The sequence below is a fragment of the Populus trichocarpa genome, chromosome 19 (genome assembly GCF_000002775.5).
Source record: "Populus trichocarpa isolate Nisqually-1 chromosome 19, P.trichocarpa_v4.1, whole genome shotgun sequence".
In the NCBI taxonomy this organism is placed as follows: domain Eukaryota; kingdom Viridiplantae; phylum Streptophyta; class Magnoliopsida; order Malpighiales; family Salicaceae; genus Populus; species Populus trichocarpa.
The window spans coordinates 12,438,090-12,456,388 of NC_037303.2; the positions used below are offsets into that span (position 1 = coordinate 12,438,090).

The following is an 18,299-nucleotide window of genomic DNA, read 5'->3' on the forward strand; positions in this document are numbered from 1 at the left end:
CCATCTAGTAATTTGAGGGAACTAGAAATCCCAAATTAGACACTGATCCCAGAGATTCGGGTACGGGGTTAGTTATGATTAAGGGAAGCTAGACACCACCCTTAAAACATCCTTTCAATAGAAAGGTTACCCTTACTTGTGTGTTTTTTGTTTGATTCAAATGCGATTATATTTTGGGCTTATTTGTAATTCTTTTTTAAATGATTAACGTCGGTCCCTAAAAATAGGAGACACGTTAAAAATGACATCAGTCCCTAAAAATTAGGAGACTCGTCTAAAATATTGACGTTTGTCCCTAAAAAGGAGAGTTACGTCTGGATTACCAAAAGAAATAATGGATATAATCCATTATATTTTGGGTTTATTGGTAATTTGTTTTTTTTCAAATGGTTAACGTCGGTCCCTAAAAATAGGAGACGCGTTAAAAATGACATCAGTCCCTAAAAATTAGGAGACTTGTCTAAAATATGACGTTTCAACCCTAAAAAGGAGAATTACGTCTGGGTTACCAAAAAAAATAATGGACATAAGCCATATTTGGTATTTATATTTTTGACATCGGTCCTTTTAAAAAAAAAGAGACGTGTCGACTTTGGTTTTTGTATTTTTTACAACATGCAAGAAAATTTACAAGCATTTATATATAAAAAATATCAAAAATACCAGTAGAAACCCCGAAAAATTACATGAGTGCCACTGTATAGGTAAAAGACTGAAATACCCTCGGGTTTCTTGAAAAATTCCGAAAATGCCACTGGCGGCGCGTGTGGCACACGCGCGGCTACTGTTGGCGGCGGGGAGATTTTCCGGCGAGATTTCTGGCCAACCGATGGTCGATCCTGGTAGATCTGATGTCGAGGATTCTTATGGTGGTGGTCTTGACGGTCGTTTATGGCTGATGAGCGAGAATCGACGACTTGAAGCTTCGGTGGCAGCCGACGATCGCGGTCTTTTTCCGGCCAGATGAGGCGGAGAAAACGATGAAAACCACCGGGGTTTTTCTTTACAGCAGGGGAGAAACCTTTCTGTGGTGGTGCGGAGGCTGGAGACGGCCGGAAAGTGGAGATCGGATGAGAGAGAGAGCGTCGCCGACGAGAGGAGAGAGAGAGTCCGAGAGTATGCTACGGTATGAACGCGTGTATGGTACACCGGTACCGCTGAACACTGTGCACCGTTGGATCTCGGATGAAACGATCGGATGGCTGTGATTGGCTAGATCTGCAGGTTGATCGGACGGTCTGGATGAGCGGAGCTTTGATCTGGTGTGGCGCGGTGCACCGAAAGCTCGGTACACCGGATGATGTGGCGCAACGGGATCAAATCTTGGAATATTTCAAAGGCTGAGATGTGTCGGGATATATTTGGTATTTTCCATATTGTTTTTAATAAAAATCAATATCTTACTCGCATGAAAAAATAGTAAAAAAACGTGAATAGTGTTTGTTCTTTTTTTTTTTTCTTTCTCCTCTCTCTTTTTTTTTTCTCGCGTGTCCCTGGCTATTTATAGCCAATGACAGGGGACATCAAAATCATCCACCGATCTGCTTTAAAGAAAAAATGGATCACCTGCTTTCGGCGCAACTGCCCGCTGACAAATTGTATTACTTTTGTTTTTATTATGTATAATAATAAATATTTATATAGGTAAAGTTAAAAACTCAAATCAGTATTAGAAAAAACCTGAATCAACCGCTAAAAATCAATTTTAATGACCGAAAATAACAGTTTTGACCCAAAATGACCTGAAACTCATTTTTTACCCTGGTCGACATGGTTTGACCCGTATTGACCTGGTGGACTCGGTTTTGACCGAAAATGACGGTTTTGACCCGAAAACAGCCTGAAACTCATTTTTTACCCTGGTCGACATGTTTTGACCCGTATTGACTCGGTGGACTCGGTTTTGACCGAAAATGACGGTTTTGACCTGAAAACTCATTTTTTACTTGGCCGACATGGTTTGACCTGTAATGACCCGGTGGAATCGGTTCTTATGGAAAGATGCGGTTGACTCGAGAAAAATATATTTTTGAATTTTCCTTTTTCTTAATTTTTTTGGATTTTTATAAATAATAATAGAAATAAAATAACATTTGAGAAAATCTTGGTGGATCCAAAATTGGGTTACAACACTATTAAAAAAAAATACATTTAATTTAAATAATAAAATTAAAAATTATTGTTGTTGTTGTTATACCTTTCAAGACTCTTGTATCCAGCATTCAAATCTAAATTAAAAGCATTAACTTTTCCCCATGTGAATGTGAAAGGTGGATGCCTTTCACTATGTAATGCTACAGTGAAAAAAACCATCATGTTATATATTTTGTTCAGTTTTTTTTTTTTTTTTTACAATATAACTAAAAGGTGTAGGGTAAGCACTATAGCTTCCCTCATATTTTACTGTAGATTGCTATTGTGCTTTTTTTCTTCTTTAAAATGATCTTTGTTAATTTTATTTTTTTAATATTAAGCTGATTAAAAAGTAATGTTTTTCTTTAAAACACTGTGAATTGATACAGTGTTTCCTCACATAGTTTTTTTTTTGTTATGATTTTTAAAAACATGTTGGAAAACATTGTAGATTTCCTCACATTTTACTGTGGATTGCTACAATGCTTTCCTTTTCTTTCTTTTTCATGGTTTTTTCCTTCTTTTTTGGTTTTTTTTCCAAAATTATTTTTGTCGATGTTATTTTTGTAATATTAAGCTGGTTAAAAAATTAACTTTGTAATTTTTTTGTTTAAAACACTATGAATTGCTATAGTGTTTCACCACGTAGTTTTTTTTATGATTTTTGTCAAAATTATTTGTCAATTTTATTTTTTTAATATTGAGCTGGTTGAGAATTACAGTTGTGGTTTTTCTCACAAAACATCGTGGATTGCTACGGTGTTTCCCCACATGGTTTTTTTTGTTTTTTATGATTTTTTCCAAAATTATATTTGTCGATTTTATTTTTTTAATATTAAGCTAGTTAAGAATTTAACTTTGTAATTTTTTCCTCTTTAAAACATTGTGGATTGCTACAGTATTTCCCTACATGGCTTTTTTCCTTTTTTTTTGTGTTTTCTTTTTTGTATGATGTTTTCCAAAATTATCTTTGTCGATTTTATTTTTTTAATATTGATATAGTTTGAATTTAGCTTTGTATTTTTTTTCCTTAAAACATTGTGGATTGCTATAGTGTTTCCTCATATGATTTTTTTTTGTTATGATTTTTTTCAAAATTGTCTTTATCAATTTTATTTTTTTAATATTAAGTTGGTTGAGAATTACAATTACAATAAAACTAAATCATGTGGGGAAGCACTGTAACTTTCCTCACAAAATACTGTGGATTGCTACAGTGTTTTTCCTCATGAGTTTTTTCTCAAAATTGTCTTCGTTGATTTTTTTTAATATTGAGCTGGTAGAAAATTTAGTTTTGTAATTTTTTTTTATATAAATAGAAAAGCTAAATCATGTGAAGAAAACATTTTTTTTTTTTAAATATAGATTTTATATCATTTTAGTTTTTATTATTTATCTAATATTAATTAATAATTATAATATTATTAAGTAAATTTGTTTTATAACTCGCGTACATGTCATCTCATTATTATTATATGACCTGCAAAGTTCCCAAGCTATCATTTTCATGAGCTCGAACCCCCTGCTAAACTCATGCTGTCATTTTCATGGACCCACACTATACGAATAAAACAATATTAATAAAAAAAATCACTATAACATGCTAATTTCACTTTAACAATTTACAGTACTGAATATTTTGTTCAGTGTTTTTTTTTTTATTATTATTATCCTGCAAAGTTTCCAAGCTATCATTTTCATGAGCCCGAACCCACTGCTAAACTCAGGCTGTCATTTTCATGGACCCACACCCTCTGCCCACTTCTATTCGCATGGCGTTTACGAGGACTTGCATCTTTTCAAGAGGGGGTCAAACAAAATGTTAATTATTAAAAGTTATTTTTTAAAATATTTTTTATTTAAAAATATATTAAAATAATATTTTTTCACCAACTAAAAATTAAAAAACATAAAAGAACGATATCATAGCCAAGTTCCATTTTATAAACGACAGTGATAATGGGACATGAGAGACCCTTTGAGATGATATCGTAGCCAAGTTCCAATTCATGGATACAGTGATAATGGACTTTGAATACAGGAATTTTGGCTACATCTTCCACAAATGGCTGTATCGGCTGCAGATGAGGCAGTATAGAAGTTACTAGCATGAAATACTGAGAGGCAAGACAGCGCAACGAAGATTTGCTATGGTGTGATTCTGTATGGTGATTATCAATTAGTTCAGAGTTTTTCTCCCCCATCAGCAGCCATGTATTTTAGAAGCAGTATTACTTTTCATTTGGTTATTTTTTTATTCTCTGTTCTACGTGCTATATTTACATATGATGTTTGGTTAAGTTTCTTTAGCTTCATAATTCTGATTCTGCAGTGTACAACTTAGAACATTATGTAGAAATGGATGAACAAATGATAATAAAAGTTATTCCCAGCAAACTGGATGAACAACAAGTTCCAGGTGCTCTTAACCACAAGCAGCTCTTTAATAAGAAAGTCAAAGAAATCAACACGAAGCAACTGCACAAGTAGCTCATGAATTTATTGGCAGGAGCACATAAAAGAGAAGTATTTTTTGTTTGGTAACCGTGGGTGTCTGGGCCAGCTTACGCGCACCTTGATCAATCCCTCGAGACCTTGAAGTTAACGACCGGGTACGCCTCTAGTGACCCTGAAATTGCTTATTGACAGGAGCACATAAAAGAGAAGTATTATACCTTATCAGTGACATCTAGATAAGTCAAACACGTTTCAAGGCCCTGCTGAGTGATAGTGCCATGGATGCCCACTTCCTGGAGGATGCAAAATTTAACACCCTCGACTCTAGTCTTTGCGAGGATTGATTTACTTGGGTTTTCATGTGAAAGGAAGGCTTGGCTTGACAGCAAAGCTGCATCCCGAAATCGAAAATGTATGGAAGGGCCGCCTCCCACAACCATATGGAGAGGATGGTATTCCCTTCACAAAATTAACAGACAAAATCAAACTATTTAACAGGGCAAGAGTTGATCAAAACCATCACCAGCCCTCTCGAAAATTTCAAGCAACTGCAATGTAGACATCATATTTTGCTTATTTGTAGACATCTTGATCGATGAAATGTTTTGCTTATCCATATATATCTTTGTCGATTTTCCCAACTGTTGCATCTCTTTGTCAATCAGCTTCTCAATCTCACTCATTAAAAATTGGCGAATCTTACTTCTACCACAATTAGCACCATGTTTACTGTCAAATGAGTCCACGGCCATCAGCTTTTTCCAAGCCACCATCGACAGAGCAGCCACCTTAACCACTCCTTCTCTGGCATAATAGCAAACTAACTCCCCAATCTCCTCAGTTTTGTCCAAGTGTGACTTGATTGTCTCTAGTAATTTTCTCTGTCATTCAGACAAGCTATTTTAAAAACTCTTAATTCCGATAATAATGACCACAAAACAAAGAAAGAAAATACAACATAAAATTTCAAGCAACAACCGAGTCCATTGAACCAAGTGCGTAAAGCAATGAGGTGACTGGTTTTTCAGAAGTCCAGTCCCTTAAACAGATATTTTGGCTGCAACAGAATAAGTAGTTTCAAATAAACCCACCAATCAAGCAAGAACAGAAACAAAAATGTTTAGGTTTCATTTGCTTGTGGAGAAAGGTTCATACCTTTTCCACGTTAATTAGTTTTATACAAGTATAAAAACAAGAAAACATATTTACCTAGAATTAGCTGCAATAGAGGAAAAAAAGGGATCTTTCCCATTTTAACTTAAAATAGAAAAATACAGAGGTACAAAACAAGCAGACCCAAGTTCTCTATTACATAAAAATCCACATGAAAATCTATAACATTTTTTTCATAGAAACACACCCTCAACACCGTTGCAAAGCTTTATTGAGTTGTCTATCAGTTAAAAGCAACTATTTGAGATCTCTTAGTTCTGCCATAATAATTTTAGATCTTCGCCGAGTAACGCATCAGGCTTGAAGTCAATCTTGTTATACTTCATTCCAGTGCATCGTTGTGATTGGAAGATTGGATTCTTTCTCCACTTTGCATAACTGCTGACGTTTAAAGAAGATCCCTTCAAAAGTAAGGCGCACATTAATATCAGGCCAAATTTGCAAGATGCACACCCACAATGAAAAGAAAGTTTTGCGCAAGCTCAATACATTCCTACAGCCTAGAACATTGAGAGTGTTTGCTAATGCATCAAATTTGCATTTGGACTAAAGAGGCATCAAATGAGCTTTCGAGCTCTTTTCAATCAATTTGACATCCTCGTATAAAAGCCACCAAACATCACTCGGTTCATGCCTTTCCAGCCCAAAATCACCTCGGGAAAGCCCCTTCAAACACATTGCCAAACATAGCATGACCAGAGAATGAAATACACTGCTTTCATTTAGTATTTAGGCGTTCTATAAAATATTTACTCAGAAAAATGCTAGTTGAAAAGAAAATGTTTCCTCCGAAAGGAGTATTTACTATTTTCTAATTTTTCCAGTTTTGTGGAAATAAAAAAGATAAACTACCAAAAATTATACTTTATTAAATGAAGTATGTGGTTCGACAATATTCTATATTTAAAATGTAATAATTGTTAAAAATTTCTTTTGTCAATCTGTGGGAAAATAGTGATGAAATTGAGTTAAAAAAACAAGGATTAAAAAATGCAAACAGCACTCATCTATTCAAAATTTATTCATGTTAATATGGTTAACTTAACTCCTGCTGGAAATCTAGTGGACAAAGCAGTAAGAAATTATAGGCATCTAATGGAAGAAAAACACATTCAACATGCTAGCTCCCCCCAAAAAAATGATCATACAAAACAAGCAATTCCAAAAAGCGGAAGAAACCATAAACTTGACTTGAATAATAAAATTAAAAATTATAAAAACTTTGATAAGAAAGCAAAGAAAACAAACAAAAAATCAAAAGAAAAAGTATCAAACTAAAATAAATATCATTACTATTAAAAAAATCATAAACTTTATATGAAGAATAAAGTTAAAAACTATAAAAAAAACCAAGAAAAAAAACATGAGAAACGAATAAAATCTATAAGCCATCTAAAGAAATAAAAAAATTGAGAATCAAATTTGAAAGATGAAAAACTTAAACAGTATAAAGTTGAAAAAAAAGCCATCTAAAACATGAATTGAATTTGAAAAGAAAAAAAGTTTAAGAATTGTTATGTTTTTTTTTTTCAATGGATAGCATGAAAATCAAGGCATATAAAAGAGAAATTAAGAGATAAAAAGAAAATAAAACTAAGATATCATCTTCATTCACGCTTTGCCTAAAAAGGAATAGAATGTCGAGATGCATCCTATGGCATGACAGAATATTGTTTTTCACCGTAATTTCACTATTATAATTTCTAATAAATCACGCTTAATATATAGTGTTTTTACCACGCGAAATAGTTTTTCTTAATCTATAGTAAGTAAAATTATAATTATAATATTATAAAAGTTTGCAGCCCAATTTACGTTGAGCCGAGCCCAGCCCAGCCCACATCGTTGAGCTATAAAAGTTATCTCTTCCCCATCCCTTTCTTTTCAACCTCCAATTATAGGGTTTAAGTCAAGACGACGTAGCAGGCAGCACTAAAACCCTGAGAGATCCACCCTCCCACCCGCCTGAAGCTCTCCTTTATTTTCTCTGTTTTTTCAATTTCCTTTAATCAGCAGGTAACTTTCTTCTTCTTTTCCCGTGATATAGTTAGTAGGGTTTGAACTTTTGTCATGTGATTAGGAAAAAAAGAAAGAATGATTACTGATTTTATTAAACAATTTTCTCAGATCAAAATGGGGTTATCCAAGAAGCTGTCAAGGAAATCAAGCAGAGATAGTGACGATTTTGAAGAGTTTGATGACATGGAAAGCGAGCAGCTTCTTACTACCGTTAGTCGTGTTTTGGCTTTTCCTCTGTTGCTTTGCTTAATGGCTGACAGCGATTACGATTTAATTAATCACTGATTTAATTTATGATGCAGATGGAAGATTATGATGATGATAGGGAAGACGACGAAGATGAAGAGGATGAGGAGGAGGAGGACGGAGAAGAAGAAGAGGAAGATGAGGACGAGGAGGATGGAGAAGAAGGAGAGAAGCAAGAAGAAGAAGACGAAGAGAGTGGAAAAGATGGCGAGATGGAAGACCTTGAGAAAGAATATATGAATCTTCGCAATCAAGAGCAGTAAGACAAATTTCTCTTCTGTTTTTGGTAAATATTCTTTTCATCTAGCTGTATAGAGAGCACACGATGAATTTGGTATATTTGAAATTTGTGCTTAGGGTTCAGCTTTGGACAAGCGAATGCACCTTTTTGCTATTTTTTTTAGTTTACAGTTAACTTGATTTTTTCTCGAAGCATGAAGAGAATATATGGGAATAATAAGACTGCAATTAGGTAGTGAGATGAGCCATTTTGGTTTTATTGTTAATTTGACAAAGTTAATTATAATAATATTTGGGTTTTGTACAAACTTTTAAAAGTTTGATTCTTGTTTTTGAAACTTTGTTTACAAGGATCATGAACTCTAATAGATTTGCTTTAATTAACCTTTTTTGTTTTTGATTTCAGAGATATATGGAAGAATCTTAAACGCCACAAGGATGAAGATCTCATTAAAGGTCAAGCAGTGAAGAACCAGAAGGTGTTCAATCTTATGGTTTCTTTCACAATATTCATTGGTTACAATAGCTACTATCATCATTGATAAGGGATCAACTTGATAAATATTCTAATCAGATTTTTCATGTGCTGTGATCAAACACTCACTAACTTCTCTACCATTTTCTTAAGGCTCTCTGGGACAAAACTCTTGAGTTCAGATTCTTACTTCAAAAAGCATTTGCAAACTCAAACAGATTACCGCAGGTATCTTTAGGTTTCTCTACCTCTTTTATTTCTCAATGACTTGCTTGAAGCATTTTGATCAAACATGAAAGCAATTGATTGCAGGAACCGGTTAGGTCTTCATTTTGTGATTCTGATGAAGTAGTTGGGATGGCATATGCTGATGTGATTACCTCATCCAAGAAGACTTTGGAATCTCTACTGGAACTACAGGAGGTATGGCTGTCATTGGTCTTTTATGTTGTACTCTTTTTACAGCTATTAATCTCATCAATTTCTATTTCTTTGTTTAACTTGGGTTGTTTTTACTTTATATGATCAGGCTTTGCTCGAGAAGAATCCATCAATTTCTCAATCTTCTAATGGTATATTGCAAATGCTTGTTCATATAACTATATTCTGTATTTTGTGCCTTTTCCGTTGTTATTTGGAGGCTAGCATACTAAAACATTTGTGCGCAATGATTCTGTCATTGTAGGAATTATGTGCATCTGGTTGTCCAGGTGAATTGAATTATGTGAATAACACAAACTATAATTGGCAGATGATTGAAAATTAAATTGAGTGATGTAAGTGTATAACCACGCTTTTGTTTGTTTGGAAGGGAAGGGAAGTGTGAGGTGGGGAGGAGGTACCCATTTGGCAGCCTGTCTTCAAATTGAACACCAATAGGCATTTAGAATGCTTGTTTCCATTTTTAGATGTCGCTGATGGTTTTTTTAAGACCTTTTACTGATACAGTTAGTATTCTATCTGGATGTTCAATTGTGATTTTCTTCATTAAATTCTCCACTGTTTATAATGATATTTCCTTACCAGTATGAATTGGAATCTCTCTTGAAAGTTAAAAGACTTGCAGTAAGAAATTCCTGTGTATCTAAACAATAAATTTTTTTTCTGACCTAGGTTAAAAAATAAGTCCTGTATATTGGAATGAAACATTTTATGTCTTTTTTCCCGAATGAATGGAGATATAACAGAATCAATCTTCGTTTTTTCTTGCTTTGATTCTGAAGCTTTGGGAATTTCCTCCTGCAGTATTAATTGAGTTTAGTATTAAGCAAGTTGTGATTATTCAACATGCAACCTTCTCTTTTCTTGTTAGAGCGGTCCATGAAGTTATAATTTAAAGCCTGAAACGTTTTCTTTATTAAGATTTGTGTACAGTGGACCTCAATGTAATTTTTCCATGTATTTGTTCTCTTTTTAAGGTGATTCTGGACAGGTCACTAAGAAGCATTCAAAAGATTCGACAAATTCGGATGCCGAAGAGGATATAGATTGGTTAAGAATTTCTGAGATGCAAAAGAGGTATTACATTTGTCTGTAGATGCACAGCTATTGCTATTTTATTTTGATCTATTAGGTGAATTTATACAAATACCTTCTGAATTATTGATCGTTTAGATGAAGATCTCTCTCTCTCTCCCCTTTTGTTTTTGTTTGGATTGACACCCTTTTTACTATGTAAGTTATTAATAGACCCTTATTTTTTTTTTATTTGGATTGACACTTCTTATATTTTTTTTCTTTTGATTTTAATACATAAACTATGATTGGGGGCTCCTTTATTAGGTTTTAGGCAATGTTAGCGACGGCATTACCACTGGATGAAAGGTTTTATTGTTGTGAGTTCATTTGTACGAACTTTAAACCCCCCCCCCCCACCACCGGATTTTAATGTTTTAAGGCTTTAAAATTTTAAATTGAAAAACTAAAAACTCAAATTTTTGAGTTTGATTGGAGTTTAATAATGGATTTTGATATCAAAATGTTGCGAGAGAGGTTGAAAGGATTATTTTAGTGGTCTTTTGGGTTGATTTAGTTGTCAAAAAGGTAGAGTTCCGATGGTGACAAAAGTAGTGCTAATCCAAACACATCATAGTTCACGTATTAAAATCAAAATTAAAAGAATATAGAGGGTGTCAATCCAAACAAAAAAGAATAAGGAACTTATTAATAGTTTAACATAGTAAAGAGTTGTCAATCAAAAAAAAAGAAAAAAAAGAAAAAGAGAAGGGGTCTCCATCCAAATGACCAACAATTCAAGGACTGGTTTGTACAGATTCCCTGAGCAGTTAATAGAGCATACAGATTTAAAATTTAAATGCTTCTTCCTCCTTTTCATATTGGAAAACTAGCGTTCATACTCTGGATATGTTTCAGCTAGAATTGGGATGTGAAAAACTGCTGTGGATATGAACACATGAATTAAGTATTAAAACTTTAAATGCATGTATCTTGTAGAATAGCTCCTTTCCGAAACAAATCAATAGATAAATGGCAGAGAAAGACACAGGTGACAACTGGTGCTGCTGCTATGACAGGAAAATTGCAGGCTTTTAATCAGGTTTGGCTCTACAGCTGATGATGCCATTATGCTGTCCAGGGTATGATGAAACTCACTGGATTTTACTTTTCCAATCACAGAATATCAGTGAACAAGTTGCTGCTTATATGAGGGATCCAACTAAAATGGTCAGGCAAATGCAACAAAGAAGATCAACCATTGGTGTTTTTGGAGCTGTAAGATAATTGGCAATTTTTTGTAGTTTAGTCTAAGAAATGATGCAAAATTCATGGTATGATGAGCTCAGTTTTTTTTTTCCTTTTGCTGTTACTGACTACCTGAATTTTACTAACGGGCAGGTTCCCGAGTTGACGAGCAATGCCAGGGGAGAGGTAATCCTGTGAATGAGTAATTTGTATATCATTTTCCCATATTAGTTCAAACTTGGTAAGTTTAGGTATTCCACATTTCCACCTAGTAATGTGGCTAAGAACCGAGCTAGAATTGAGATATGGAGTGAGAACAGGCTAAGCAAAAGGCCTAAGCAGACACTCAATTGAAGTCAGGTTACATCTCATCAGCTAACGCGTGAAAGTGTTCTGATAGAATCCTAATATTGATTGCCTGATTCTATGGACATGATGTCTACCTGGAGGCCTTTTCTCTTTCCTCTTATTTTGTCTGGGAAATTCTCTGTTCTTTTTCTTTCTTTTCATTATAACAATTTTTTTTTCATGGATATTGCCAGCCTAACAGTTTTGCTAAATCTTTCAATTCTAATTAGGAAACATGTCCCGATGGTGATCCTGAACTTCTAAATGACACTGAATTTTATCAGCAGTTATTGAAAGAATTTTTGGAGAATGTCGACCCCTCATCCACCGGTGAGTATTCTATCTCATCCTATTTGCTTATATTCATAATTCGTGTGGAAACTTTCACCATATTAGACCTGCAGCCCCAAGGATCCATAAAGCTATAATTGGTGGCTGTTTTTCACTTTCACATTCTTCATTTCCAAGATAGAGGATCAGATGGTTTCCTCAAGTACCGGCCCTACACTTATTTAATGTCTTTAATCTTGCTTATTGATTGTCTGCAGAGGCGACCTTTTATGCTCTAAAAAGGTTGCAAACTAAGAAGAGAAAGATTGTTGATCGGCGTGCTTCAAAGAGTCGAAAGATCAGGTACATGCACGGGAGGGCTCATTTTCTGCACTATCATTTTCATCTCTAGTAACCCAGAGCATTTCATTGATTTTTCCTTATCAATCACAATTTCCAGGTACAACGTCCATGAAAAGATTGTCAATTTCATGGCTCCTCAGCCAATGAACATTCCTCCCATGGCCCCAAAAGTATTTGAGAATTTATTTGGATTGAAGACCCAAAAGCCTGCCGTAGATTCATAATGTTATTGTTGCAATGTTTTGTGGGGGGGAATTTTGTAATGTCATCCTCCAATAAACACTTGCATTTCTTTCTAGTTTACAATTTATTCCCTGGGATATATCCGCTGTAAGCTTGAACTTGGTGATGTCAAATTCCAGATTTGAGCATGCATCTGTCCTGATTTCTTGAGCTCGAGATTAAAGGTCAAATAATTTAAATTAAATGCTCCTCTTAAAACAAGTGTTGAGTACCAAACGGCAGCCAATTAAATGCTCTTCTCGGGCAGAATGGTGGGCATTAGGTGAAATCTTATATCAGTGAGTCATAACGTCTTGGTAAAGCAAACAGTGAGCTAGGAGCTTAGCGACTGAAATGGGGAAGACCGTTGCCTCATTTTACAAAAGAGCTGCAGAGCGGATTCGAGAGTTTAAAAGATTAAAATGTTTTTTATTTGAAAATATATTAAAATAATATTTTTTAAAAATTATCTTTATATTAATATGTTAAAATGATTTTTTAAGAATATAAAAGAATTAAATTACTTGTCGTCTGAAATGATGACAATGCAATGGCTATGGATTCCCGACAGTGGCCCAAGTTGATTTCTATGCCTTCTTATCTCTCTTTGTAAAATAGTAATCTTTTATCTCCTTTTTTTCACGGACGAAATTTACATTTACAATATCGTAAACACCATCTCTGTACGAGTTGCTCATTTTGAAGTGGATGAGTGCACTCAGAGTTCAATTTCTAAGAGTTTTCACATGTCAGTTCAATCTGAAGGTAAGAGAAGAAAGAAAAAATCAAAATCATGGTAAGAACAAGGCCTTTCTTATGTATAGAAAAAGAAAATAAATATGAAAATAGAAGCTGTTAATTCTTGAAGAGGCACTTCTTTAAGAAAAAGAAACCGAACGCGGCCTTATCTACTTCTGTTGTCAGTTGAGGACACTCTACAGTCTACACAAGTGATCTTTTTTATCTTCAACAACCAACGAACTCTGTAGAGAGTTGAGTGCATACATGTTCAAAAGAACACCTAGTTTCACATAAAAAGTAGACAGAGTTAACATAGACAGCAGTTTTTGCTCTAAAGAAACCTCCCGCAGACAGTAAAATCAAAGGAAAATGCTTCTCCAAGCAACCATCTCATCATCTCCACCTCTACAACACCCTCACCCTCACCCTCACTCTCTCCTCCCATTTGGGTCTCTCCAGTTCAGGACACACAGGCTCTCTCTTCAGGTACATATTTCCAGTTCCTTTTTCAACCCTCCTGGTCTCTCAAAGTTGAAAATTTTTCACCTTCTTCATCTTATTTTGCTGCCTTTTCTATTAGATCGTGTTTTAGTCTTTCTTGAAAATTGGCATGAGGGCTCATCCTATTTGATAGGTCTTGAATTATGGTGGTATATTTTTACTGTATTTCTTTGAACATGCCATGATAATGGAGGGTTTATTTAATGTATGATTAAACATGTAGAAATATTGAAATGAAAATAATATTACCTGGGAAAAATTTGCATATTTTTTCAGGCCCTTTTTCAGCACTATAGTTCACCAGATTTGACAACTTTCAGAGTAGGCCATGGACTGAACGTCACAGAGTTTCCTGATTTCCAGGTATGTGTTCCAACAATCTCCTTGCTTCAATGGTGGCTACTTTTGTATAGAAACCAAGTCAACTAGTAATCTGAACCTTAGCCTTTTTAAATCAACACTTACTGTTTTCTTTTACTCTATTTATTATAAAGTTTACCCTCTTCGTTAGGACAGAACTTCTCAGGACTGAAGGTTCTTTGGAAACTTTGTGAATTCATGGTTAGCAAAGAGTGGTTAGATTTAGAAAGTATGGTCTCCCCAGGCAGACACAGTATATGACAAGTTTTATTTAAATTCTGGGAAGAATTGGAGTCTCGTGCACAAATGAAGAGGATTGGAGGTTTGTTATGGGAGGGGAGTAGGGTGGGTAGCTTTGTTAGCCACATTTCCACGCTGGATCCGGCTTAGTTGTAGTGTTGAGGTCATCCTAGAGCTTGTTTCTGCATTGCTGAAGGAAGAGAGCGTATGCCTAGTTATTCTTTAGTATTGTACTAAAGTTATATTCTGGAGTCCCAGATTCTCATGGTGGTATAGAAGTGGGAACTGAAATCTGTGAGACATGTGTTGGTTTTCTACCACCATGAAGCTCTCTCATTATGAAGTATTGCAAGTTTCTTTTTAGGATGAGATTTCCTTGGAAGATGGCTCTGTGATCGTCATGATTACTAGACTTCTCTTGGACTGGAGTGAATTAGATGAATACTCCCTAGCATGGCCTAGGGTTGTCGGAGTTGAGCTTGAAGTTGTAGCAGTACAATTGGAGAAAACTGCATCTATGTGCTCAACATGAAGTGCATGGTAAGAGATGAAGAGAAGTGATTTAGAAAGGATGAGCTAGCAGACTTGAGAATTAAAACTTTGATTCCCTCAGAAACATTTTCTTCTATTGCAGGTTTGTTTTGTACCTTGTATTTGAACTGTATTGGTATCTAATATTTATTTTTGTACAATAGCTCCCGGGTGTAGATCTCTTTGCAGTTCTCATCTTCCATACTCCTGCCTTCATTTCATATGTTGCATTCCATAGGGTAAAGATTGTTACCTAATCATACAAAAGTTGGCTATTGTAACAAAGACACATTTCTGTATGTGTAACCAAAATCATGGTCAACCAGTGCAATGCAAGGTTGTTTTTTTAATTATTATTATTATATCAGCAGAGAACCATTTTTCTTTACAAATTATGATTTCCTCTCTTTCTTCTATGGCTTATGCTGTGAACCTGCATAATGATTTTCTTCATCTCTCTTTCATTTTATTTTTTTCAATAGAAGCTTCTTCAATAAGGTGCCATACATTTTTCACCACTCATTTTGCATTCTCTTGTGGGTGAAGGCAGATACATGGAAAGGAGTTGGCAATGGGATCCTATAGCTTAACAAGTACTGAGAGTAGTGCCCTCTTCTCACCTTAATCTTTCATTTCAGTCTGATTTTAGTGACTAATTAAATTTATGTGTAGTTGATGCTATATATCTCTTACATCAAATGTCGTAGAAGTTTTGTCAACAACTTCATGTCCTTATTTTGTACTATTCTTATAAAATCATTAATCTGGCGTGTAATTTGAAGCCTCTCCTTGTTTTGTATTTTGTTAATTGTTTGCAGAATAGCCCTTATACTTAGCAGTTAGGATCCTCTTAAAACGTACTATCATTTGAGTCATGTGTGCGGGTGTGTGAACAAATGTTCTATAAATGGTGGGCACAATTCCGAGTAATCAGGAGTTAATAATTTCTTGAAGATTGGGAACTTCTAATTGAAATATAATGGACACTTCTAGACATGTGCACTCGTGCTCACGCTCACAGATTTCATCTAGCTCTGTTGACAATTTCGGTCTTCAACAATGTTGCTTTTCTGGATTGTGTATTCCATTCTTATCTTCCAAATGCAACTCTTTAGATTTGTATCCTGGGTTTATTTTTCCTTCCAGTGACTGCTTCCTGCCACCCCATATCATTTTCAAAATTGAAGTGTCAAAGAACATCATACTAACAATGGTCATTGTTTGGTGATTGATTTGCACATCCAATGAAGCCAATTCAACTTTCTACATATTCTTTTCCTATTTCAATAAGTGATCATGTAGTCAAATCAAAGATGTCTGAAGTAGCTATACTTGATAATGTATTGTTAACAGCCTATCAGAAATAATGTTTATATTTGAGTTCATCATGTTCAGACTCCTCAAGAAGAGCTGCATGAAGTTTCGGGTTTTTTTTTTGTTTACTACCTTTAGTGGGAGGAAGGATCTATATTCATAGGCTAATTTTAGCAACATCTGCGGCTTCTTGGACATGCTATTTGCCTTTTTCCTACTGATTTCTTTTTTCCTTTTGGTTCCCATCCTCTTAATATCATTACTTATTGCAGAATCCTCGAGCAATCTTTGGAATATTGAGGATAATGTGTGCATGAAAAGAGTGATGGTTTGGGCATCTGTGCTCTCATTTGGACAAATCTCATTGTTAACTTCGGCTCAAGTGGCACATGCAAGAGAAAGTATCAAACCAGAAGCAATTTATGAGGTTGGGGAGTTATTTGAATTGGGAATCCAGCTCTCTTATCTGCTTTTACTACTAGCTTTGCTTGGGGTTGGAACTTTCTTTGTTATTCGTCAAGTCCTAACGCGTAGAGAGCTCGACCTTTCTGCTAAAGAATTGCAGGCAAGTTCCTCTTTTTTAATCTGTATTATGCTTTCCAAGAGTTCACTCTTCCTGCCACTGACATTTATTACAAAACTGTCTTGGAAATTCTTAGATATTTAGATGGAGAGGTCAGTTTGTTTAGAAAAATAGATCCATTTAGTTTCTCTTTCACCTTCCCCAGCACTCACATCTCTTGTTTGATAGTCATAACAGGCACTGGCCATCTGCATTTTGTTTAATACGATCTTATTATCTTGTTGTGTTTTCCCCTTTTAATTTCAGGAGCAAGTAAGAAGTGGTGATGCCACTGCTACTGGGCTTTTTGAACTCGGTGCAGTAATGCTGAGGAGAAAATTTTACCCGGCTGCTACTAAATATTTACTTCAGGCAATTGAGAAATGGGATGGTGATGATCAAGATCTTGCCCAGGTATGATTGCCTTGGGGTAATTGCTTCTGATTTGACCTAACATTTTCGTGTATTGCCTTAGGAAATGCCAAGCAACATCATTTTTTTTTTTGTTTTCACCGATAAAAGAAGGAAAAAGAAAATTTCATATGCTCAATCATACTTGATGGTCAAGTTCATATATTTAGATTACTGTCTACGAATACATTTACCGAATGGTTTGATGTTGGTTCACTGTATTTTGGAATCACTGCAGTCTGTTACTGCAATCCTTTGCCTGTGTGCACTGACACACCAAGAAAGTTGCCTGCATGACACACTGAGAAAGTAGTCAGGATCTAGTCTTGGTGTTAACCCCTTGCAGGAGTGGGTAATCAACTTGCAAATTATGAACAAAGACTAGAAATAAGAACTGAATATCTTTTTTTCTTGAGCAATTAAGATAAGACAGGGAGTACCCTAGTCTGTCTTTCAAATCAAATATGATAACACTTCTCGTGCATGATTTTGATGATAAGTTCCTTTCTGCCTGCCAAATATTTGGATAGGTTTACAATGCCCTTGGCGTTAGCTATGTTCTTGACGGGAAGCTTGACAAGGGAAGCAAACAGTTTGAAGCTGCCGTGAAGCTTCAACCAGGTTATGTCACAGCCTGGAACAACCTCGGTGATGCCTATGAAAAGAAGAAAGACCTGAAGTCAGCTCTCAAGGCATTCGAAGAAGTTCTACTCTTTGATCCTAACAACAAGGTGGCAAGACCCAGAAGAGATGCCTTGAAGGATAAGGTACAAATGTACAGAGGAGTTCCCATCAAGTCTAAGGATAGATGAATCTACTAGCTACTGTCATAAGATTATCAATTTTTTCTTTCTTTATAAATTATCATCTTAAGCAATGCTGAACTTTTCTTCCTCTAGTAAATTTTTGTACCTTTTCCAAAAATTACATTTCCAGACTCGAACATTCTTTGCTTTTATATCTGGATGACTGAATATTAATTTTCAGAAA

At 35.1% G+C, this 18,299-nt stretch overlaps 2 protein-coding genes across 11 annotated transcripts; both read left to right on the plus strand.

Moving 5' to 3' along the window:
- The first annotated feature begins 7,640 nt into the window (after positions 1–7,640).
- On the plus strand, positions 7,641–12,798 carry LOC7467432 (uncharacterized). Its single transcript, XM_002325525.4, has 14 exons — positions 7,641–7,779; positions 7,891–7,992; positions 8,085–8,287; positions 8,675–8,747; positions 8,897–8,971; positions 9,056–9,166; positions 9,273–9,315; positions 10,162–10,261; positions 11,198–11,300; positions 11,381–11,476; positions 11,600–11,632; positions 12,025–12,124; positions 12,343–12,427; positions 12,525–12,798. The coding sequence occupies exons 2-14, from the start codon at positions 7,897–7,899 to the stop codon at positions 12,649–12,651; spliced, it is 1,245 nt and encodes a 414-aa protein (XP_002325561.2). The 5' UTR covers positions 7,641–7,779; positions 7,891–7,896; the 3' UTR covers positions 12,652–12,798.
- A 765-nt stretch (positions 12,799–13,563) lies between these two features.
- On the plus strand, positions 13,564–18,299 carry LOC7475810 (tetratricopeptide repeat domain-containing protein PYG7, chloroplastic). Of its 10 annotated transcripts, none has more exons than XM_024591415.2 (6): positions 13,564–13,876; positions 14,168–14,254; positions 15,573–15,624; positions 16,609–16,901; positions 17,166–17,312; positions 17,840–18,299. In XM_024591415.2, exons 1-6 carry the CDS (start codon positions 13,760–13,762, stop codon positions 18,119–18,121), a joined length of 978 nt encoding a protein of 325 aa, XP_024447183.2. In that variant the 5' UTR covers positions 13,564–13,759; the 3' UTR covers positions 18,122–18,299. The 10 variants fall into 10 exon arrangements, with proteins under 10 accessions (XP_024447183.2, XP_024447184.2, XP_024447186.2 ...); XM_024591416.2 differs by having other exon boundaries at positions 15,573–15,615; XM_024591418.2 differs by having other exon boundaries at positions 13,837–13,876; positions 15,569–15,624.